General features: G+C 43.1%; 1 protein-coding gene across 14 annotated transcripts in view; it reads right to left on the bottom strand.

Moving 5' to 3' along the window:
• Positions 1–26,406, bottom strand: part of LOC147030897 (tight junction protein 2-like) — a 222,419-nt gene that overhangs the window by 24,119 nt on the left and 171,894 nt on the right. For all 14 annotated transcript variants that reach the window (XM_085875438.1, XM_085875440.1, XM_085875442.1 and 11 more), the window contains 5 exons: positions 25,873–25,973; positions 21,751–22,377; positions 19,613–19,671; positions 14,685–14,821; positions 11,877–12,861 (listed from right to left, as the gene is read on the bottom strand). In XM_085875438.1, coding sequence (XP_085731564.1) covers positions 11,877–12,861; positions 14,685–14,821; positions 19,613–19,671; positions 21,751–22,377; positions 25,873–25,973 — 1,909 coding nt within the window. The remainder of the gene's footprint in view (positions 1–11,876; positions 12,862–14,684; positions 14,822–19,612; positions 19,672–21,750; positions 22,378–25,872; positions 25,974–26,406) is intronic.

Genomic DNA, 26,406 nt, shown 5'->3' with positions numbered 1-26,406 from the left:
TCTCATTCCCCCTCTCCCGTCCCCTCTCTCGCAGATATTGGTCGACAGATAAATGGCCGTAACTTGGGAACCGCTTGTACGATTAATATCAAACCTCGAAAAGGCACATCCGCGGGTCCCCAGCAATATTCCTGGCAAGTTTCAATCAGATCGGACTGTCAATCGTGCAAAAAAAAAATATATATTAATTGTGATGTCATTCGTGACGTCATAGCACCGTGTCTTGTCATTGGTCAACAGATAAATGGCCGTAACTTGGGAACTGCTTATCCAATTGATATCAAACCTTGAAAAGGCACATCCGCGGGTGCCCAGCAATATTCCTGGCAAATTTCAATCAGATCGGACCGTCAATCATGCAAAAAATTTAATGAATACATAACAAATACATAAACATTGTGACGTCATTCGTGACGTCATAGCACCATGTCTTGTCATTGGTCGACAGATAAATGGCGTAACTTGGGAACCGCATGTCCGATTGATATCAAACCTCGAAAAGGCACATCCGCGGGGCCCCGGCAATATTCCTGGCAAGTTTAAATCCGAAGGGGTAGCATTGTGACGTCATTTGTGACGTCATAGCACCGTGTCCTGTCTGATTGACAGACAATATATAGGTCGTTATTGGTTGACAGACATTGGTCATTGTATCACGTTATTCTTTTTATTCAATTATTGTGCTATTATTGTGTACTGCCAATTATTGTGCTATTATTATTATTATTATTATTAGAAATATGCTGTTATCATTATTCTGAGAAAAAATGGCATGATAAGGTGATAAGGTGGAAGGACACTTCAGCTGCCATATATACACCTTTTCAACACTGAAAAAAGCAATAAAATGGCTGTAACTTGGGAACCGCTCGTCCAATTGACATCAAACCTCGAAAAGGCACATCTGCGGGGCCCTGGCAATATTCCTGGCAAGTTTCCATCAGTTCGGACCGGTGGTTGTCGAGAAACGGCGGTCGCAGACAGACAGACAGACACACACAGAGATTGCTGGAATTATAGATGGACTCGTAGGGGCCCGTAGGGGCGGGCCCGTAGGTGAGTGCCAGTATGTGCAGCCTCTCTCTCTCTCTCTCTCTCTCTCTCTCTCTCTCTCTCTCTCTCTCTCTCTCTCTCTCTCTCTCTCTCTCTCTCTCAAACCTCAAAAAGGCACATCCGCGGGTCCCCAGCAATATCCCTGGCAAGTTTCAATCGTGCAAAAGAAATAATAAAAAATAAATAAATAAATAAACATTAATTGTGATGTCATTCGTGATGTCATAGCACCGTGTCCTGTCATTGGTCGACAGATAAATGGCCATAACTTGGGAACCACTCGTCCGATTAATATCAAACCTTGAAAAGCACATCCGCGGCGCCACGGCAATATTCCTGGCAAGTTTCAATCAGATCGGACCGTTGATCGTGCAAAAAAAAAAAAAAGAATAAATAAATAAACATAATTTGACGTCATTCGTGACGTCATAGCACCGTGTCTTGTCATGGGTCGACAGATAAATGGCCGTAACTTGGGAACCGCTCGTCCGATCGATATCAAATCTCGAAAAGGCACATCCGCGGGGCCACGGCAATATTCCTGGCAAGTTTCAATGAGATCGGACCGGCGGTCGTCGAGAAACGGTGGTCGCAGACAGACAGACAGACAGACAGACAGACACACAGAGATTGCTGGAATTTTCGATAGATTACGGTTGTGGGGGTATATGGAAGAATTTAATCGGGAATATAGCATTGTGTGGAGTTGCTTGGTCCGTGAACGTGTAGAAGGCATCTCAATGTGAGTGAGTAGGGAACCTGTGAGCTTAAGTGTTACATGTCACCACACGAGGGGATGTGCGGTGTTAATTAGCCGAGGGAGTAAGAATAAGTTCCCCACTATGTGATTGCCCTGCATTTTTATATTTCAAGATCGGCAATAAAGGTGGGGAACACATCCCTGAAACCACAACAAATGGGCAGAAAGCCCGCCTTCAAAGGTTGACCAGAAGCGAAGTCGCGCCCCCGAGGGACAATTGATGGGCCTGATGTCAGAACCTGGCCGAGCAGACAGACGGCCCACCTTCCCGTGTTGGGTGCGTGTGGGCCACGCCCCAGAGGCGGAGGGTAAAGGCGTGATCAAGAGGAAGGTTGGTTGCACATTGTGGGAGGCTTCCGACTACAATATAGGATGACAGATTGGCAGAGTACACAAACAAGGTCAATGTGAGGAACGCAAAAGGCAGAGTTGATTCGGAAGAGAATCAGAGGTGGGAGTTCAAGGCTTGGGCATTTTTGGAGAGCCGTGGTCAGAGCGGCAGCACAGGGTGCATTTTCAAAGGCAAGAGGGAGAGAGCGCAGGGAGAGCATGCAGGAGTACAGGGTGAGTGCGCACACAAATCAAGACATTGGCCTTTGGCTCTTGGTTGAGTCATGAGAAATGGACCCCAAGCCTTGTGTATGTCATGAGCAGCTGCACTGCAGTCCTGAGCCTTAGTGTTGAGTGCCACTCACGGATTGCCTGGTATATGTTTGGCCTGCTCCAAGAGAAGCGTCATTTTGCATGCATATGCACGTGCTGGTGGAAATGCCTCGAGTCCAAGTTCCACAAGGACCAACTCTGGGACAAGCTAAGTACAAGTATACTCGAAAGGAGGGTTTTTCTTTTTATTTTGTGTTCCTTTTGTCTGTATTTGAGTTTGTGTGAAGAGGCGCCTCGACTGTCGGATTTATTCACTTTATTATTATCATTACCCTTTTTAATTATTGTCCTTTGTAAATATTTGTTATTTCTATTAAATGTATCCATTTTAAGAAACTGTATTCATGTGTTTGTAGTGGGGCTCGAGAATAAACCGCCTGTGCCTCCTTTTCATTCCCCATGCTCCTCCGCCCGTCCGCCATTGCCCTTCGAGCACGTGTTAAAATCTCTGAGGATCAACATGACCGCCTCCTATTAATGAGAAACCGCTCGGCCATCCGGGAGCTGTCGGTGTTAACCCACCGTCACCACAACTTGGGTCGGGGGTTAACCTGAGCTGGACAACCCCATCGACATTTGCTGTCAGGGGTGTGGGATTCGAACCCTGAGCCCCGTGACAAAATTATGCTCTCATCATTTGTATTGTTATTAGAAATGGCTTTGGAAAAACGCCACAATGAGCGATTTTAACATGGATATACACCTCAGCACGGACTTCACCAATGGCGTAACACCCCCTTGGGAGGGGAGCAAATGAAGTCGCCACAAACTCCTCATGTGACCCTTAATCCTGTCAAGTTTGTTTGAGATTGGCAAAGTAACGACCGAATGTATCGCAGTCAAAAAACCTGTCATACAGACAGACACCAAGGTCAGGTCAGGTCAAGTATGGGAGCATGTGCCAGAACAGCGCGTCGTTGCGTCCACTTTCCGCCGGTACTCCAGGGCCTCCGTCTGGCCATCCTCCAGGCAGATGCCAGGCCCATCCCCATCTCCTTGAGATGATGGTCAACCTGCTGAAACCATGAAGCACGTGGTCGGCTCACTGGCCTCCTCCACTCATGAGACTCCCTTCGCTGAGAGAATCTGGTGAGCAGGATCAGCATCAGGAAAACGATCCACATGTCCATACAGCCGCAACTGACACTCACGGACTATGCAGGTAACAAATCTCATCCGAGTCTCTCTCAGCAACCGCTCGTTGGACACAGAATCCGACCAGCGATAGCCAAGGATTCTCTGAAGAGACCTGGTACCACAGGAATTAAGTCGCCGTCTCAGATCCTTGGTCAGAGTCCAAGTCTCGCATCCATAGAGCAAGACTGGAAGCACCAAGGACCTGAAGACTCGGACTTTCGTCCTCCCGCACAGGTACCGGCAGCGCCACACCCCATGATCCAGTGAATCCATGACTCCCCAGGCCCGACCCAGACGTCTATTGACCTCTGACTCACAGCCAGCAGAGACATGAATATCACTGCCAAGGTAAGTGAATCTCTCCATGACCTCAACACCCTCACCACAAACAGACACAGACAGGACAGCAGCATCCAAGATGTCACCGAAAGCCTGGATTTTAGTTTTGACCCAAGAAACACGTAATCCCAGCGGCTCCGACTCATCATTCAGCAGCTCGAGGGCCCCCAAAAGGATATCTAAAGTCTCCGCAAAGATGACTGCATCATCAGCAAAATCAAGGTCCGAGATCTTGACATTCCCAAACGATGCACTGTAGCTTGATCTCTCCGACATCCTCCCTAAAATCCAGTCCATACAAGTGCTGAAAAGTGTGGGGGCCAGTACACACCCCTGACAAACTCCAGTAACAACTGGAAATAAGTCAGAGATGGCACCACCACACTTCACAGCACTCTCAGTACCAGAATAGAGTTCAGACATCAGATCGATCAGTTTTGGTGGCACCCCACGAAGACCAAGAATCCTCCAGAGGACATCCCGATTCACTGAATCGAACGCTTTACAGAGATCAACATAGGCTGCAAGCAGCCCCTGCCGAAACTCTCGTCTGCGTTCGGTGAGGACACGAAGAGCAAGGATACGATCAATCGTTGACCTCTTTGGTGTAAAGCCTGACTGCTCTGGACACTGGTGCTCAAGCAGATGGTGGCGAACCCTATCAAGAATTATCCAAGCAAAGACCTTGCCCGGCACTGAGAGCAGCGTGAAACCTCGGTAGTTGTTGCAGTCTTGGCGATCACCCTTCCCTTTCCAGAGAGGAACAACAAGGCCCCTCTTCCAATCTAATCAGTTGGGATGATGCCTGTGTTCCAGTCAGAGCACAAAACTGCATGCAACGACACGAGTGCAGCATTTCCACTAGCCTTGAGAAGTTCAGCATGGATGCCACAGATCCCTGGAGCTTTGCTCCGTTTCAACTGGTTCACCGCAGCCCGTGTTTCCACAAGCGAAGGTGGACCACAGTTGATTCGAGGGTCAGTAACAGGGATTGTAACACCCTTGACGTCCAACTTGACAGCTGGGGGATCAGCCTGGTAAAACCGCTCAAAGTAACCGGGCCAGCGGGCCTTCACTTCAGACTCCTCTGTCAAGAGCCTACCACTCTCTGCTCTAACTGCAGTGCTCTGAGGGATGGGCTTGGATGAACGCAATGCGCGAATTCCCCTGTAAGCGGGACGAGAATCACCTGTCCACAGGTAATGCTCTACCCCCTCACAGATTCCTCGCACATAGGCCTCCTTCTCCACCCTCAGTGCAGGCACAGTTTTACGCCTCAGCTCCCTGAACAGCTCAGCTCTACCATTCAGCCTGGCCCTGCGACTCTGGTCAATGGTATCCAGTGTCCCTTGAGAGACAAAATTCTTCTTTGCCCTGCAGTAAGTTCCAAGACATCCACCGGCAACATCAAGGACAGTGGTCTTGAAGGCACTCCACAACTCTTCAGGACCCCCCCAAAGCACCCAGACCCCCCAAGTGTCCACTCAGCCTGTTCGCAAACTCCTCAGCGACTATCTCATCCACGAGCTTGCCAACATCCAGCCAAGGCTGGGATGGTACCATTCTCCAGGATTTAAGGTGCAGCTTTAGAGTTGCTTCAACAAGCCTGTGGTCAGTATTGAGGAACTGAGCACTCCGGTAGACCCTGCAGTTCTGGATCATCCTCCAACGACCGTCAATGAGGCGATGGTCAATCTCCTTTGCCACACCGCCACCGTTGGAATACCAAGTCCAGCGATGAGCTTGTGGGTGCTGAAACCATGAACCAGCCACCCTAAGTCCATGACTTCTTGCAAAGTCAAGGAACTTAGTGCTATTCTGGTTCATAGTTCCTGACCCATTGGGACCAACACATGTCTCATAACCATCCCTATCAGTTCCAGTCGATGCATTGAAATCCCCCAAGACTAGAAGTGTATCTCGTCTGGGGCACTGATCAACCACAGACTCGAGCGTGGCGTAGAATGCATCCTTCACGGTGAGATCAATCGCCTCAGTCGGAGCATAAACAGAGACCAGGGAAATGACACCAAAGGATTGACGAATCCTTAATCTCATAATACGCTCGTTGACCGGTGTTACCTCAATTATCATTGGGGTCAGCTTATTGGACACAGGTACAGCAACTCCTTGGGTAGGGTGACCATCAGAGCGACCAGACCAATAGTAGGTGTAACCACCCACCATTATCTCGCCGCAATCCAGTGTCCGAACCTCAGAGAGAGCTGCAATCCCGATGTCCAAATGCAGGAGCTCAGATGATAACAGAGACAGGTGATCATCCTCTCTTAGGGATAGGACATTCCAGGCACCCACCCGAAGGGACCCCCTCAGGTTAACCCAAGGAGACCGCCGTCTGGTGGACGACACCTCAGCACCACTCCTACACAATCTCCCACAATCTGACCCAGGGATGTTACCCCGTGGTTTCCGCCTATCATCAAAGATTGGGGGTTCCGAAGGCTTTGCCCCAATCCCGTCATCCGGTGAGCTGCCCTGCGAAGGGAAGCTGCGCAGGAAGTACTCCCACGGAGTGGGTTTTCAGATGTTTTTTTTGCATTCTTGTGTTTTGCGGAATGAAGGGTTTTACGGTGGCCGGAGTGCAAATCCTGCCACCAACCTCCTAATAAAAAGGTAACCGAACTGCAGGAGGACGTCCGCAGACACAGTTGGGCACTAGATATGGATGGCCATTGGCTCACAAGGAGCTCCTCCACCCTTTGACAGGTTTTCTTTTTAATCCTGCTGGGTGTCCATATCCAAACACCCTCCTCACCAGAAAACCTGGTGGGGGAGACGGTTTAGTCGCCGACAACCCGACCATGGAACAGGTTAGTACAGGTTTACATGGTACCTGTAGCAGGTCACAGATCTAACCTGACTTGACTCGGACAGACACCTAATGGTGTATTTTAGTACGATTGTGTGTTGTCTCAGTGTTGCTGTTCTATCCGGTGCTATATTTCATGTTAATTTGTTAATTGTTTTGCTTTTCGTTTTGTTTCGTTTTGTATTGTTCAAGGCCTGACAAGGCCTATCCTCGGATAGAAAGGGTGAAAATTGTTCTTTTCCATGTTCCTCGTTTTGTTTTCTTCTTCCCTGGTATCTTGCTTCTACCTCCTCAGCACTCACTATCTTCTATCCTTTCCTCACCTTCCAAATTTCCAGTTTTTCCCTCCTAAGAGTTTCCTTCGGTATCCATCTTGTCCATCCTATGTGACCTTTGCCGCCCCTCATTCCTCCCCATATATCCATTGTTTGTCCAAGTCTCCCTCTATCTTGGACCTCAACTCTGCTGTTGGTGTCTGTCTCTCTGATGTTACATGCACAGAGATGAGTGAGATTATATTTTTACTCTGTCTGCCTGCCTGACAGTCAAAAAAAATGGAAAATCATTCCAAACAGGAAACACAGTTTTTAAGGACTTCATAATGCACATACAACAGGAACACCCAACTAATGTAACATGTTAGAATGGGTGATTTAATAGCTGCTGGAGAAAATGGTAGTATAACCCATAATATTTATTTACTTATGCACCTTTGAACCTCTTTAAACCTTCATTTAAATTTAATTATCTATCTATAATTCCAGCAACGTGTGTGTATGTGTGTGTGTGTGTGTGTGTGTGTGTGTCTCTCTGTGTGTGTGTGTGTGTGTGTGTGTGTGTGTGTGTGTGTGTGTGTGTGTGTGTCTCTCTGTGTGTGTGTCTGTGTGTGTGTGTGTGTCTGTGACTGCTGTTTCTCAACAACCACTGGTCCGATCTATTCGAAACTTGCCAGCTATATTGCTGGGGACCTGTGGATGTGCCCTTTCAAGGTTTGATATTAATCGGACAAGTGCTTCCCAAGTCATGGCCATTTATTTACCAACCAATGACAGGACACGTTGCTGCGTAGGCATGGCCGATGTGCCATTCAGTTACCAATGACAAGACACGTTGCTGCGTAGGCGTGGCTGTTGGGGAAGAGATCCTCAGCCGCGCTCCCCATTACGCGTTACAACGTACGGACTTCCGGATAGTGATGACTTACTGTAGTCTAATAATTTCGCGATTTCTTATGCGCATTGATAGATAAACACAATGCCCCAATCCAGTCGTCGTTTACGAGAGCGAAGGAACGGCCTGTGTCGTTGTTTGAAAGTTTTTTTTTGGTTTGCACGTACGGCCACGCATGTACGGCCATGCAAGAGCGAAGGAACGGCCTGTTTGGTTGTTGTTTCTGGCACGCGTGTTTTTTTCTTTGTTTGTTTGTTTTTTGCACATACGGTCACGCACGTACGGCCACGTACGTACGGGCACGTACATACGGAAACGTACTAGTATACTTAAAGACTAGTACACAAACCATTTGTCATAATACTTCCAAGAAACTCCACTTTTGTAGTACTTCAATTTAAATAAAGGTTCAATGGGGTGGTGTATGAGGGTGCTGTTCAGGACTGCTTCTGGACTACGACTTCAATAACACTAAACTTTCAGATTTTTTTTTGAAACGATGGTTAAAATCATCATTTTATTAAAATTTCATGAAAAATGAAGGAACACTGCACAGGGTATCGTGTTCTATGAACTATCTAGTATTGAATATGTGTAAAGCAGAGCTCTTAGTGAAGAGAAAATAGATTAGAAATGAACTGTTTTGGAGTGCCGTACTCACATTTCTGCAACATCATATTTCCAAGGGGGCTGGCGGCCACTACTGGGTAACTTAGTGGAACCGTCAGTCCAATTGATTGATATTGACTTGCCGGGTTCTGCTGCGTAGACATACATATCTTGCCCTTCGCAATGTGAATTTTTAAAGCCTCGACTCTGAAAGTACAATCTCTTGAGAGAAGTCGGTCACTCTATTGTTCTGTCTTCATACCAATCACCACGCAAGACTTGGTTGTGTTGGAAAGTTATAATAAAAATTGCTGAACCAAATGCCTTTGAATTCATGTTTATTTTTAGATGGACAACAGAAGAGTTTAAGCATGCAGGCACATGTTTTTTTTTTTTTTCAGGAAGCTATGTGAGGCACAGTGCGAAATCTCTTTTATGAATATGGGAAAGAGTCTGCTTTGACTTTGAGTTCCTAAAAGGGGAAGGGATAGCGAAATGAGAAGGTCAGCATCTGCACATTGTGTGCTCTTTGTCAGAATACTTTGTGAGGCTATGCATATCTTCGAGGGACAATTTCATCATAATGAATGATTTTTGGAAAATATTATACAAGAGAGGATATAATGGACAGATATACGAAGACAACTGACATGGCAACATTATAAGCAGTCGTCTTGAGAGGAAATCCTTGGGGGGGAGGGTGGGAGACGAGACTAACCATGCTAATGAAGGTGAAGAACGTTACTTACAGAAGAGATATTCTTTTGAGTTTGAGGGGTTCAGCTCGGCCTTGATTAGAGATTGTTTTATTTACATGGTAGTCAACTTGCCTTGACATTTCAGTCTGAAAGTCCAGTTTATGTCTGTGTTTGGCTTCTTGCCTGTTCAAACTCCTGAAAGTGGAAGCCCAGCATTTTTTTCACGATAAAAGATGTAAACGAACCTGCAATGACTTTCAAACTATTTAATAAATTGGACGCTGGCAACAGAGTAAAGCGTGACAATGAGAAACCGATTGCAAATCTTCTGGGCACAGAAACCCACTGCAAAAGGCACATTAGGGTGGCAATAAGTGTAATTAAACAGTGAATTCCAAAGCCTCTGTCAAACCACCAAAGTGCCAGAGCAAATACATATGAGGACAACAAGGTGTTCATTTAACACTTGCCTCAGGTAAACAGCAACAGGACCTAACAAGTTGAAATCTGGTCAATGTTGAACAAACAGACAATGCCACTGATTGGCTTGGGCTCGGTTGATCGAATGTCGGCTCGGTCAGACTGATTGGTTTCAGGCATTATAAAAGAAGACAGGGCAAAGCACGAGGTGCAAAGTTTAATTTTACTGCTTAATTCCAATTACCCAAAGACTGCCAAATATTGGTGCATTATTGTTTTCCCTTTTGTATCTTATGCTACATTTATTACCTATGCCACCGAAAGTGTACAGAAGTTATGTATTCGCCCCCGTTTGGCTGAATGTCTGTGAGCACGATATCTCAAAAAGTTGTGGACAGATTCAGACAACATTTGCTGGACATGTTAGGTGTGTGACAGATGAATTGTTTAGATTTTGGTGAAGATCGGGATCCGGACACGATAATTTTTGAAGTTATTCTTCGCCATGAGAGATGGGGCCAAAATCTATGTACAACACGAAGTGTCAAAACGTTGTATATGGATTCTGACAAAACCTGGTGGATGATTTGGGTAGCTGTCAAAAACAAGCCGATTCGATTTTGGTTCAGGTCCAGATACAGATCTCGCCTTGCAGTGGGATACAAAACGTAAACTGTTCAACCTGGTTGAAGTATGCGCTCCACTGAGTGCCTGTTCTACTTTGTGTTTATAAACAATTTTATGTAGAATTTATAAACATGCTTCAGCTCAACGTTTACCTTATAGATTCCTGAATTTCAAATACTGTAGAAGTGTAATTTTTTGCAATTAAATTTTCGTGCAGAGCGACGTGAAAATGTGTTCACGCACTTTTATTTCACGGAGAGGAGTTACTCATGTGCACAGCTCAGAATAAATCTGTGCTGCAGAACCCTATGAAGGCATGAGGCTGGGTTACAAACCCACCAGACCATTCAAAACAGAATGAACAATGACAATAACAGCATTTAAATATCTTCCTTATTTTAAAATTGTACTTTTTTAAGGACAACAGCCGAGCAGTGCATGCATCAGCTGATACTGTATAAATAAGTAAATCCAAGCAGCTTGCGATGGACTGTTGTTTATGATGTACACGTACGAAGGACAGAGGTGGGGGGGGAGAATAGGAGAGGAAAGAGTGTCGGTCAGCATTTCAGAAGATCGGAGTAAGGGGATATAAGAGGCATTTATTCTAGAAGATAGGAGCAAGGGGAGGGAACGAAAAGTAATTTAGCCCAGGCGATAGGAGAAAGGCAAAGGGAGAGAAGAGGCATTGTCCCACATCTTAGCCCCTCCTATTTGATTACAGGCAAGGTTGAGCAGATAAGACAGCTCTTTCCAAAAGGATAGCTTACTCTATATGATGCAACATCATGTCTGCATGTACGTCAGGTAACACTGGATTTAAATCAAAAGGAGTTCAATATAATCCTGAATAAAGCCATGTGAAAGGCCATCATATATAAGACAAGTCAAAGATGCTTATACTCTTTGTTGGTCATGCATTTGGGATAACAATTAAGGAGAGGAAGTCACTGATCATGTAACTTTTTATGACCTATGCTACCATACGGTATGTTGGAAATGCATAATTCAGCCATTGATCTGTGGAATTCTTCATCTGATTTGATTTCATCCATGTTTGGGTGTAATGAGTACACCACACTAGTTATAGTTCAGAAAATGAAGCTAATGAAGGAAAGTGGCAAAGCTTTTACAAATATGTTCCACCTAACCCTCATGAATTAGCATCAAATCTCATCAGATACCAGAATACAAGCACAGGAGATTGTTGTAAGGGATATCATATAGAGATTTGGCTAATTTATTGGAACGAAGGAATTCTCTTTGAGAAACATATATATAATTTTTTTATTTCCGAAACCGAGCATAAACAGCCGGCTTAATATCCTCTCCAAAGGGTGACTTACTCGAAGCAAAACCCCAAGAATGAGAAAATCTGATGATAATGAAGGTAAATGCAGTGGAATGATTTTCAACAGAAACAAACAAAATATACTGTCAATAAACGTAATTTGACCTATTATGCTTGCGTCGCTTTCCCATTCCGGCATTACGTCAATGGCACGTGCCATATCTGCAGAGGAAAACATGGGATATAATAGTTAGAAGCATATTTCACAATGAAACTCACCTCGAGGATGCTGCACTATCGGGGTGTGAAATTTCTTGTGCATGTTGCACCGTGCTGAGCACAGCAGAGTGTGATGCTCCCTCCAAACCTTCAGAGAAGGCTTGTTTGAATTCCATATTCACTGGATCACTGAATCTCCGAGTTAAGCCTTGGGTAGTCTTAATGCTGGTGTCAGATTGGTGCACTGCTGAAGTTCTTGAGCATTTCCTGTCCATCACAGAATGTCTGCAGTATGTTGATATTGGTAGCTGCAACACAGCAGGAATGTTGCCGGTTTCGTATTTTGTCGGTGACTCGGGAGAACATACGAAATCCTGTGTTGATCTGCAAAAATCCAAATAACAAGAGCACGAGGCAAAGGGGCTTAACACGGCATCAGCTAGGCCCCGGTTTCCTCGCGTTTTGTGTGAAGAGGAGAGTGCACTGCAGGAACTGCCCTTTCCAAATGGGTTGGCAATATAATCCGTGACATTTTCTGCATTCTCTCCATGTTCAAAGGATTTACAGTGAGGCATAGGTGTGGAGTGACAGCATTCCACCGGCAGCCTCATGTGTTCTCCAGCAAAGTCCCTAGAATGTGCAGTGACACTAGGATGCAATGTGTTGTCAAACTGTGTTTGTGAAGATGTAGAATAAATGATGTTGCTCTTGTCAATGCAGCATGCAATATTTCCATTCTGAAGATGCCCGTCATAGTTTACTGGAGGACTTGGGCTTGGTGGAGTTGTGCACACATTGTTTATCCCAATCTCTAAGCAATTCATGCCGTTTAGCAGAGGCCATGGTTTCATGTCCAAACACCTCTTACAAGTTTCCTTCAGGCTCTTGCTAGAACATGTGCCTGACATTCTCATACTGTCCATTGGAAATTGGCAGGAAGGTCTCTTTGTCAGTTGGTATGCTGAGAGTTGAGCTGGCTGCATGCCTTGTTTTGATTTTGAGAGTAGCACTGAAGTCCCATCCTTCTGACGTAAGATTGATTGGCCTGTGAGTGGTGGAACAAAGGACATAAAACTGTGCTTGAACTTTAGCAACACACAAGTTGTCTCTTCTCCATTAGTTCTGACTAGAAATCAAACCTTTTGATTGAGACCTTTGGTTAAAGTATATCAAATTATTTTTAAAAAGCAAAGCTAATCAAATAAGTAATTATTTGCAAAAAATAAAGAAAGAAAGCAGGGGTGGAATTTAGTCATTATTTTGAAAAGTTTCAATTTCACACAATGTTATATATATTCCACCTCCACACAAATACCATTAATTATTGCAAACTATGGGTCGTCCCAGCACACAATAAATATATAACAAACTATATTTAAATAATCATTTATATCAGGGCTGATATTTATTGAAATAATTAATATAAACGCTGAATAATGATTCCTGGCAATATTCATGACTTCGATTTAACCTTATTTCTGATGATGCTTATTTTACTTGTGTAGTTGGGTGTGTATATGAGTGAAGTGTGAGTCCAAAACACTAGTGGTGGTCATATCTTGCAAGCAGCAGCATGGACGAATATCGTACATTGTTTGCGTAGAGATAATGTTATAATTTCATTCATGTCAATATAGAGGAAAGTGATAAGTGCTGTGAAAAGTTGTGTCTGTGTGATGTTGTCTTTAATTCAGGGCATAAAATCACCTTATAGTTAAATTAGATATGGAGGTGTGATCAGAAAGTTTGGTAAATGTTGGAATAAAATTAACTTATGGTTAAATAAGATACAAGGTGTGATCAAAAAGTTTGGTGAATGTGAGAATATAATGAACTTTTGGTGAAATTAGATACAAGGTGTGATCAAAAGGTTTGGTGAACGTTGGAATAAAATCAACTTATGGTTAAATTCAATACATTAGATATGGGGTGTATCAAACCATTATGGTCCTAGTTCACAACTTTGTTGAACCGTGTGCAAGGCCGGTTGGGTGAACTGGCTGGGCCAATAGGCTTTGTAGCATATCTCAAACCATGGGCAGTGGGGACAAACATACTGAGGAACAGGCACTGATAACTGAACAAATGCACATTCAAGGTACAAAATCAACTTGTAGTTAAATTACATGTAAAAAAACAAAAGTTACATTTGACGATTTTGTTTAACTGCTTAATAAGGCCTCAAAATTAAAGTTGGCCTCCCGTTAGGTTATCTATTAAAGTGTGAACATGGACACACACACACACACACACACACACACACACACACACACACACACACACACCAAAACCTTCTCCTATCCCCTTCAGGAATGGGCGAGGTTAAAAATGGGCAATCGACTTCCTACAAAATTTTAAAACCGTGGAATAATTCATGAAAATTTTAAAACTGGATAGGGGGTAGGGGTAAAAAGAGGTGAACATAACTTCCACATGGTTACCAAATAACTAAGGTTACTAAATAACCACATGACATCACGAGACATGTCATGCTATATGATGTGCCTGGAACATGATGTGCATATTCAAAATGTTTGCTGAAATTGAATTTCGACTGAGATGATCTGCTTGATGTAAGTGGTGTTAGATTCCTTTACGATTCATGAAGAGTTAGTGGAAGACTTCCAGAATTACATAACAAATTCTGGTATTTATTTTATGCTTTACATATTCACCAATGTGGAGACTATCCATTTCTGATGCAAAAAACCCCCCAAAAACATTCGATAACAAATTGCACATGATAGAAATTGTTTGTGTTAGACATAGTTTGACATAAAATAAATCAAATATGGCAATCATTCAAGTTGTTGAAGATCTCTCTTCAAAAAAGGAAAAAGCAAAGATATCGTTCAGAATGAACTTTACCAGGTGAGACTGACAGCAGTGACTGGGAGCAAAATGGCTGTCGGAAGTTGTTGGCTACTCGATCACTTTGGCAGACTTGTTTCATGGTGGGAGAGGCAGTGGTTTTATCTGTTGGTGATGCTGTTGATGTACATGTCCTGTAAGAATTTCCAAATAAATGAGTGAGCAATAGAAGGAAATGATAAAACTATAGTCGTTTACAATGCACGAGTCGTCTGAATCAAATTGACAGAGCTGTCAGAGCTCCAGACAAATGGGGTATGGTGACGTGAGAACAGAAATGCATCACAACTTGCTCCTCTTTGGGCCCTGAGAGGAACTCACTTTTGGAGATTATGATCAACATGTATGTCTGCTTCACACCACTGTTAAAATGATGCATGATTTTGTGTGCAATATTTGAACTTTCAGAAAAGTCATGCATTTTTGTACACAACGTCGAGGTTCATAGAAAAGCTACGTGACGGAAGGAAAAAAACTTATTTGTTTAAAAAAAATCAGAAAATTCTCTTGAATTCCTGAATTTTTAAACGATTAAAAATGTCTATTTTTCGTTTTTTTCTCGGAAATAAGCTCAGAGTGAGTCCCGTTGTCTGGCTGAAACCGGGGATGAAACCCTGCTTATACTCAGACCCGGACCATGCTGGACCAAATAAAGAAAGGACGGAAACGAGCTGGGAACATTTCTAAAAATTTATTTACAGTAAAAGGCAAAGGCAAGACTTAACGCGAATATTCAAGGAATATTTACAATGGTGGAATAACACTTATTCAGTTCTACTTAAAAGATGGGCCCACACACAAACGAAAAGAAAACCCAGAGTTCATTATTGGACCCTCCAGCCAATGAGAGAGAGACGAGCTGGGGGTCAGAATTTGGTGGGAACCTGACCGTCGGAGGGAGGGCATGCTCCGCGATGCGGCACCTGACAAAGGTCGTTGGTCCGGTCCCCAGTCGCACGTGGGGGACTCGAGGCTCGTGGCGGTGTACGGGTGGTGAATAATCGGGGTCCACGGAGGGGGGTCAGGGTCGCTCTGTCCTTCCTTGTAGAGGGCCAGCAGAGACATGTTCTCCGCCTCGATGGCCCTCTGCTCAACCCTCATGACAGCAAAAAACCCTTCATAACAGAAACGTAGACCTCCTGTGACCACTCCTCGTAATCGCCCCTTGTAACCACCCCTCGTAACCACCCCTTCGTAACAGCAAAAACCCTTTGTCCACCTAACTCCTCTTGCACTGAACTCTCTCAGAACCCCCAAAGAACTCCAAAAGAACTATTCGCTGAGGACGATGTCGGTAATTTTATGGACCTCCCTCAGCGGGGAGGGACCTTGGTGAAACTGACGCCACTGTTTGCCTTGATTGGATGGGGCTCCCATGGGGACGCCCTTTCTGGGCAGGGTTTCCGCCCCCCCCCCCCCACTCCACGCATGTCCATACTCGTCAAAAAGAAGTTACAAAGTTTGTGGAAGCCGAGAAGGAACTGCCAGAGATTCTGCTTCGGACAGCGAGTTGCCGGTTAGGCGAGTGAAGCGCTTGTTCAGTGGTGTTGTCGGTTTGTTAGATGGTTGGATTTAATAACCTAACTAAAATAAATCGTAACGCACGTTTTTGATCCTCCCACTAGACAAAAGGAAGGGGAATCTGACGACACACATACGTAACGGAATAACTGACTTTTGGGACCTGAATGTTGAGTGCTCATGGTTTCCAGATCCGTAACAATATATACATATATATTTATATGTATGTATGTGTACATATATATATATATATATATATATATATATATATATATATATATATATATATATATATGTGTATGTATGTGTACATATACATATATATATATATATATATATATATATATATATATATATATATATATATATATATGTATATATATACATCCCCTATATGCTATCTAACAAAACTTGGAAAGTGAGAGGATGCCGGAGGAGTGGAGATTAAGTGTACTGGTTCCGATTTTTTAAGAATAATAAAGGGTGATGTGCAGAGCTGTGGTAATTACAGAGACATAAAGTTATTAAGCCACACCATGAAGTTGTGGGAAAGATTACTGGAAGCTCGGTTGAGAGGAGAGGTGATGATTTGTGAGCAGCAATATGGTTTTATGCCAGGAAAGAGCACCTGCACCACTGATGCGATGTTTGCTTTGAGAATGTTGATGGAGAAGTATAGGGAAGGCCAGAAGGAGTTACATTGTGTGTTTGTGGATTTAGAGAAAGCTTATGAAAGGGTGTCAAGAGAGGAGTTGTGGCATTGTATGAGGAATTCGGGAGTGGTGGAGAAGTATGTGAGGGTGGTGCAGGATATGTATGAGGACAGTGTGACAGCGATGAGGTGTGATGTAGGAATGACGGACCGGTTTAAGGTAAAGGTGGGATTGCACCAAGGATCGACTCTGAGCCCTTTCCTGTTTGCAATGGCGATGGACAGGTTGACGGACGAGATCAGACAGGAGTCTCCATGGACTATGATGTTCGTGGATGACATCATGATCTGTAGAGAGAGGAGGGAGCAGGCGGAGGAGAGCCTCGAGAGGTGGAGGTACGCACTGGAGAGAAGGGGAATGATAGTCAGTTGGAGTAAGACGGAGTACATGTGCGTAAATGAGAGGGAGGGTGGTGGAAAGGTGTGGTTGCAGGGAGCTGAGGTGGTGAAGGTGGATGGATACTTGGGATCAACTGTCCAAAGTAATGGATAGTGTGGTAGAGAAGTGAAGAAGAGAGTGCAAGCAGGATGGAGTGGGTGGAGAAGAGTTGCAGGAGTGATTTGTGACAGAAGGGTATCTGCAAGAGTGAAAGGGAAAGTATATAAGACGGTAGTGAGACTAGCTATGTTGTATGGTTTGAGGCGGTGGCACTAACAAAAAGACAGGAAGCGGAGCTGGAGGTGGCAGAGTTAAAGATGCTGCGATTCTCGTTGGGAGTGACGAGGATGGACAGGATAAGAAATGAGTATATTAGAGGGACAGCGCAGGTAGGACGGTTTAGAGACAAAGTGAGAGAGGTGAGATTGAGATGGTTTGGACATGTGCACAGGAGGGAAGCGGAGTATATTGGGAGAAGGATGCTGAGGATGGAGCCGCCAGGTCAAAGAGGAAGGCCAAAGAGGAGGTTTATGGATGCGGTGAGGGCGGACATGCGGGTGGTTGGAGTGTCAATGGAAGATGTGGAGGACAGAGCGAAATGGAGACGGATGATCCGCTGTAGCGACCCCTAACGGGAGCAGCCGAAAGAAGAAGAAGAAGAAATATATATACATATATATATATATATTGTCATTGTGTATATATATATATATATATATATATATATATATATATATATATATATATATATATATATATATATATATATATATATATATATATATATATATATTTCCACACACACACATAATTATAAAAAAATGCACAGCCAATCAAAATGATCGAACTCGACCAAGCTCGTACTTATTTTAATACAAACGAGCATGAGCTGATCAAATCTCAAGGCGGCGTTTCGTTTGTGATACACGTTCTTCTTCAAAGCCAGGTGAACAATCGAGTTTGTGGCCTGCTTTATTCTTCCTTGTGTTAATCCCCTTTCGGTCCAACATACTGATGTTTGTAATTGAAAACAAAATTATTATTTTTCTCCCTGTTGTTGATGCTAATCATCATTGATTGGTTGTCTTCTCCCACTGCATCTGTTTCCTGCATGATCTGGCAAAATATGAATGTGCATTTAAACTTGGCAAGTTATTGGGCGTGTATTGTACATCTGGGTTGGTCCTCCTTGTTGATGTGATCTGGTCACATTGTCCTGTTGTCGGTGGGGTTGGAATGTGGGTGAAGCGAGTCTGCGTCCGTGAAGATTGTGATGGGGCATGTCAGTGGTGGGTAGGTTGGTTTGTTCTCTGGGTTCTGTGTTCTAGGTATGTTGTTGGTTATTTGTGGTCTACAATGTCCTCATTTTTGGAGTTTGCACTAACCACTTTCTGTTTTTTGGATCAAGGGGTAGTACTGAGCGGGAAGTTTAATGTTTCTTCTGTTAATGTCATTCTGTGCTTTCGCATGTCAAGATTCCAAAATTAGTTGGTGGTGTTTGCTTGGCATGACATCCAGAATCTGTGTATTGCTTCCATCATAACTGTAACTAGAACGTATGTAATGAAATGCTGTGGCTGATTGTGAGGCCTTTCCCAGCCTCACTGTTCTGGTAGGGTTAGTAGCTTTCCCAGCCTCATACATTTGCGTGTAATCCTAGCCAAGTCATCCCAAAGATTTTAAAAAATAAGTCAGTTAAATGTTTCCAGATGGGATTTAAAAAGATGTTTCTCAGTGGGGTTCAGGAAAATGCTTCTTGGTGGCAGAGTCCAAGAAAATGCTTCCTGGCGGGGTCCAGGAAAATGCTTCCTGACGGGGTCCAGGAAGTTAGTTGTAGCAGAAGTTCAGGAAGATGCTTCCTGGTAGCTCGGGTGTAAAGTGTTGGCAGGATGGGTGGATGGCCTAGAGATACGCACATTGGCCTCTAAGTTGTTTAACCTGGGATTGAAGCTTGGCCCAGCTACAATCGGTCACACTTGCGTATTGCAATCAGAGTGAGGCATTAATGTCTGCTGGAATTAGTTTGTGGATGTTAATGATCCCACGGTGTCTTTTGCGAAGACTAGGTGAGCTATCACTGGCACCTTGAACAAATTACAAATTACTGCCATAACATAGAGGGGACATTGCATCTGCGGCACAGCCACACCCTCCCTCAGCGAATGATGCTATTCACAGTCATGTGCTGTATTTGAAGGAAGAAGAAGAAGAAGGAGAGGGGTTCAGGAAGATTATTCCAGGATGGGTTCAGAAAGAAGCATCCAGGTGGGTTTGAGAAATTTGTGAGCAGGAGGAGAGTAAAAGCATATTTACCTGCATCTGTTTGCTTTGGATGCACCATTATTGTGCTGGAAAGAAGGAGAACTTTCTTTCTGTAATCACAATGACGTTTCTCAATATTACAAATACAATGCAATAACTATAGTAAGGAGAGAAAAACAACAGGTTTTAAAAACATCACTTGCCAAGTAACTTGAAAAATGATGAAGTAATGCTAAAAACAGTTATTGCAGTAACCTATTAAAAGTAGAATTTTGGCATTATCCCAAAGGAAATTTTTTGCTCATAAATAATTTTTCTGACTGTCTCATCCAAAACGAAAAAAGAAAATTCCATTCTATTTGTCTTTTTTCAGAAATACGAGAAAGAGAATCAGCCCTGAATGAGTACCAACAAATTTCTTATGAATGAGTTGGCCTATTTAGCCTGGTCACCTGATCACTCAGGTAATGATGTATGAATCCAAGGTTCAAATCAGCGAAACTATGTTGACTTATCTATTGTCCACTAATGATAAATAATCATAATAATAAGTTCGGTTTTATTAACATATAAAACATTCAAACCCATAGTTTGAAGTCTAAAACGGTCATGTTTACATTAAAATAAGAAAATCGATTTAATTAGAATGAAAGGGCAAATACCTATATGGTACAGGTATATAACATTTCAAAATCAACCACAAGCATACAAAAAATAATAAATTATTCAACAAATAGGTCTGTAAATTACAAATAAGTGTACTCAGAATACAAATATCAGAAAAGAACCAGATAATATTATTTACATTTATGAAACATTAAAAAGTTGAAAACATTAAATAATTACATAAAAGATGTGAAATGGATGACAGTGCAGAGCAGATTTTAGACAATGAGGGCTTCTGGCAAAACAATAATATTACACCATATTCTCTGAGTTCTCATTTGGGAGACGTGAATCTGGTGTGAGTTTCTCAACCGCATTTTTGGAAATTATTGGCATTTAGGAGGGAGCAAATTATGATGATGGGTAAAAAGGAGCGATTTTGTGAAGATGGTGACGATGTCGGTTCCCCTCACAGCAAGGGAGGTGATAGTAGAAGCTTGAAGTAGATTGACGTAGTGATGTCGCTCGGGAAAGGTGATGAAACGGACAGCTGTTTGCTGAACTCTCTCAATGCTAGCCGATTGCTGGATTGTTTGGCTGGGGCTCCTTATGGGGGCACCGAATTCCAAAAGGGGGCAGATGTACATATTGCAAATAAACACCAAATCAGCAGTAGGGACTCCATTTCTCTTGAATTAACACAAAATGTCGAGGCATCAGGAAGCGTGTGAAATCATGTCCATGCAATTCACGTTAAATTAAACTCCTTTCTTCTACTCTAGTTATGTGGCTCTTTTCTATGGGCTGGTGCCCCAGCATAAAATCTTTCTCTCTTGGAATCTGTAAAATCAAAATAATTCAAGAGTATTGAAATGTCACGCAATAGGCCAAAGCACAAGGTCTGTTGCTCTCATGACACAGGTCACTCAATCGCCTGTTTGTATGTTTTTCACCCACTGTCCTCTGGATTAGCTCTCTGCTCTCTCAGCCCTCCAACCCTCCCCAACAACTCCAGGTTGAACGCGTTTTTCCAATAACCTATTCCTGGTTAAACTCCCAAAGTCAAAGGCTTACTGCACACCTCTACTCTTTTATTCCCCATTTCTCACGTTGCAGACCTAAAGATGGATTTACCGTCACCATTTAGGTTGTCGATGTTAATTTTGTCATGATGTCTTCCAAAGAGAGTAGACCAGTGTGTTGTGGGTATCCCCTACTTGCTTAGAGTTGTCTATATATCTATAATCCCCTAATATGTCTATATATATATATATATATATATATATATATATATATATATATATATATATATATATATATATATATATATATATTTGTGTATAATCCCCTGCTTAGAGTTCACTGTATTATTAATAACAGCTGCAGTCGGTGGGAGTGCTGAGAAGTAGATGTGACACAAGCATTATGTATTAAATGGCCTAATATCCATTTAATTTTCCTTGTATTAATTAATCTGCATAGTGTCCAACCATGATTATATTGTACTCTACAGCCGAAGACACATGCAACACAAAAATCACTCTTCCTATCCTCATCGTTGAAGAAAAATAATTAATTCGTACCTGATTGGATTTCGGAGTTGTCGTTAACCCCAAACGCAAGCATTCAGCTGATGGTTTGTGGATTGGCCCTCTGTGGTGTCTTATTGGAGGGTGCGAGCAACAATGGAGTGCTCCAAAACCATTAACCATTCCACACGTATCTGGATTTTTAATTACTGTCATAGCAGGGTCAAACTGTTTCAAATTCCCTCCTTGTATGTGAAGGTCAGATATCCTTCCATCGAGGTGATAGAAATATTGATGGGGCAATGATGCAGGTTGTAAAACAGGGGAAGAAGCCTCCATCAGCCAAAATTCACCTTCTCTTTGACAGTGACACAAGTTCAAAGGATGATGCATCTCATGACATCGCTTTGGCTCATGAGGAAACATGGGTTGAAGGTTCAGCCTTCTTGGTTTCACAGTGACCGGTTGTGTGGTTGACCTGCGACAAAGCCCTCTTTGGCTTAGGCAGTGCTCATTGTGGCTGAGGTGACATGCACATGACATAATGTCTGCTTCATCTTCTTCATAGTCACTGAGAGATTGCTGCCCCTTGGGAAAATAAAATGAGCACTCACTGTCTTGAGCTGATAAATATGACAGTAGGTCCTCAGGGCCACAGGGTTTCTCCCCAAGCTGCTCTGCCTGAAAAAAACACCAACATTTTTTAGAAGTTCAAGAAAAAGAGAATTGTTACATTTGCATTGTTTGATTTTTTTTGATTTCTTGTTTCCAATTGAAAAAAAAACACATTAGATGTGGCCGAGTAAAAGAAAATTAATTCACATGATGTTTACAAAATGAAATGCCAAGTACATTTGATCTATAATGGATAATGTCAAGGTAAATAAAGCTCATGAGAAGGAAGAGGTGAGAAATTCCAAGGGGGGTCTGGATCCTTCACTTTTCAGGAAAAAAAAAAGAGATCTTTTATCTTAACTCATGAATTAGACCTTCGTTTACCATTAACGTTTTTTTTTTCCCCAAAAACTATGTCTGGTCCAAGTCATCCAGTTAACACAACTTACCTCTGGTGGTGGTGGAACCCTGACTCATGACAGAGTACTGGCATGTTCACAACAGGTTGTGAATGTTTCTGTGGCTAGAAACCAAGTGCAGACAGGTTGAGGAATATATAACTCTGCTGCAGGACACAATTTTCTGATATCATCTGAGGAACCATGGAAAGCGAACTAACACCAGTGAAGAGCCATTGGAATCGAACTCACACGAGTGAAGAGCAATGGGAATCGAACTCACACCATTGAAAAGCCATAGGAATCAAACTCAAACCATTGAAGCGCCATAGGAATCAAACTCATACGAGTAGAGAGCCATAAGAATCAAACTCATACGAGTGGAGACCCATGGGAATCAAACTCACACCAGTGAAGAGCCATAGGAATCAAACTCACACCATTGAAGCGCCAAAGGAATCAAACTCATACGAGTGGAGAGCCATGGGAATCAAACTCACACCAGTGAAGAGCCATTGGAATCAAACTCAAACCAGTGAAGAGCCATGGGAATCAAACTCACACCATTGAAGAGCCATAGCAAACTCACACCATTGAAGAGCCATTGGAATCAAACTCACACCAGTGAAGAGCCATGGGAATCAAACTCAAACCATTGAAGAGCCATAGGAATCAAACTCACACTAGTGGAGCGCAATGGGAATCAAGCTCACACCATTGAAGAGCCAGAGGAATCAAACTCACACCAGTGAAGAGCCATGGGAATCAAACTCACACTAGTGCAGGGCAATGGGAATCAAACTCAAACCATTGAAGAGCCATGGGAATCAAACTCACACCATTGAAGAGCCATGGGAATCAAACTTAAACCATTGAAGAGCCATGGGAATCAAACTCAAACCATTGAAGAGCCATGGGAATCAAACTCAAACCATTGAAGAGCCAGAGGAATCAAACTCACACCAGTGAAGAGCCATAGGAATCAAACTCACACCATTGAAGAGCCATGGGAATCAAACTCACACCATTGAAGAGCCAGAGGAATCAAACTCACACCAGTGAAGAGCCATAGGAATCAAACTCACACTAGTGCAGGGCAATGGGAATCAAACTCACACCATTGAAGAGCCATGGGAATCAAACTCACACCATTGAAGAACCATGGGAATCAAACTCACACCAGTGAAGAGCCATGGGAATCAAACTCAAACCATTGAAGAGCCATGGGAATCAAACTCAAACCATTGAAGAGCAATGGGAATCAAACTCACACCATTGAAGAGCCATGGGAATCAAACTCAAACCATTGAAGAGCAATGGGAATCAAACTCACACCATTGAAGAGCCATGGGAATCAAACTTAAACCATTGAAGAGCCATGGGAATCAAACTCAAACCATTGAAGAGCCATGGGAATCAAACTCAAACCATTGAAGAGCAATGGGAATCAAACTCACACCATTGAAGAGCCATGGGAATCAAACTTAAACCATTGAAGAGCCATGGGAATCAAACTCAAACCATTGAAGAGCCATGGGAATCGAACTCACCAGTGAAGAGCCATGGGAATCGAACTCACAATTGAAGAGCCATAGGAATCAAACTCACACCATTGAAGAGCCATGGGAATCAAACTCACACCATTGAAGAGCCATGGGAATAAAACTCACAACAGTGAAGAGCCATAGGAATCAAACTCACACCATTGAAGAGCCATGGGAATCAAACTCAACAGTGAAGAGCCATAGGAATCAAACTCAACAGTGAAGAGCCATAGGAATCAAACTCACACCATTGAAGAGCCATGGGAATCAAACTCACACCATTGAAGAGCCATGGGAATCAAACTAACAACAGTGAAGAGCCATAGGAATCAAACTCGCACTCTTGGAGGGCAATGGGAATCAAACTCACACTCTTGGAGGGCAATGGGAATCAAACTAACAACAGTGAAGAGCCATAGGAATCAAACTCGCACTCTTGGAGGGCAATGGGAATCAAACTCACACTCTTGGAGGACAATGGGAATCAAACTCACACCATTGAAGAGCCATAGGAATCGAACTCACCAGTGAAGATCCATGGGAATCGAACTCACAATTGAAGAGCCATGGGAATCAAACTCACACCATTGAAGAGCCATAGGAATCGAACTCACCAGTGAAGAGCCATGGGAATCAAACTCACACCATTGAAGAGCCATAGGAATCGAACTCACCAGTGAAGAGCCATGGGAATCGAACTCACAATTGAAGAGCCATAGGAATCAAACTCACACCATTGAAGAGCCATGGGAATCAAACTCACACCAGTGAAGAGCCATAGGAATCAAACTCACACCATTGAAGAGCCATGGGAATCAAACTCACACCATTGAAGAGCCATGGGAATCAAACTAACAACAGTGAAGAGCCATGGGAATCAAACTCGCACTCTTGGAGGGCAATGGGAATCAAACTCACACTCTTGGAGGGCAATGGGAATCAAACTCACACCATTGAAGAGCCATAGGAATCGAACTCACCAGTGAAGAGCCATGGGAATCGAACTCACAATTGAAGAGCCATGGGAATCAAACTCACACCAGTGAAGAGCAAAATATGCTCATGCACCTGTGATGCCCTTTCTTTTGTGCGGATCCAGAATTTCAAAAACGGAGAAAGGGTGACTCTTTTTAACTCTTAATCCCAATTTTAAATCAAAATTCTGGATCCAACTCCAATGGATCCAGAGTTGCGAGCCGTCAAGGATTGTAACCCCGAGACAAAGAAACTGCTTCAGCAGCACCGACACTCTGCGTATAGCACGGTTAACATAATATTTGTATTACCGAGCAGAATTATATATTAAACTTAACAGAATACATAAAAAGAACAAACTCGAAGTAGTTTTTCATCATTCCCATTTTCCACCATTTATAAAGGTGGCCAACAAGGTACTCAATGTTCCGTCACGAGGTACTCAATGACCCATCCCACATGAGAATGGGAGACGTTGCACGGACTAATTGGCCAGTCGCCTGAGAATGTGATTGATCAAGGTGATTTGGGCAAATGATAAGAAAATGGGAAACAAGTCATGCCTGATTGCTTCCTCTTTCTTTCCACCAAGATCTTTAGATTCAATTCATTATCAATTCATAAGGTGAAACCGAATTCCTCACCTTTACGTCAGACACCCAGACGAGCTTCCTCTGTTGTTCCCGAATCGTCTCTTTCAGCTCCCCGAACCATCCATCATTCAGAAAGTTCAGTTTAATTGTTGCTGGAAATGGAGAGAACAAACGTTACAAGATGTATTTAATTTTTGGAAAACATTATACAAATTTGAAGGACACTCAGTAGAGCCCATATCTCCGCCACATAATGCCTGATTCATGAGAACATATCGGGCCCAGTGCATTTTTGAAATACCATACTATACAGTACTATATCGTTTTTGGCCTTATCTCTCAATGATGAAGAATCACTATATGAATTAAATAATTCTCATATCCAGATCCGGATTCGGATCTTCACCAAAATCTAATCAGTTCGTCTGTGTCACACACAACCTGTCCACAAAATTTCATCCGGATCCGTCCACCACTTTTCGAGATATCCTGTACACAAACAGACAAACAAACAGACAGAGAAACAGACAGAAAGGGGTGAAAGCATGACCTCATTCACCTTCAGTGGCGGAGGTAATTATTTAA

The sequence above is a fragment of the Eptatretus burgeri genome, chromosome 3, assembly GCF_056783735.1.
Source record: "Eptatretus burgeri isolate ZD-2024b chromosome 3, Ebu_testis_v1, whole genome shotgun sequence".
NCBI classification, from domain to species: domain Eukaryota; kingdom Metazoa; phylum Chordata; class Myxini; order Myxiniformes; family Myxinidae; genus Eptatretus; species Eptatretus burgeri.
The sequence above is the reverse complement of the archived record's forward strand: the minus strand, read 5'-3'. Positions and strand labels throughout refer to the sequence as shown.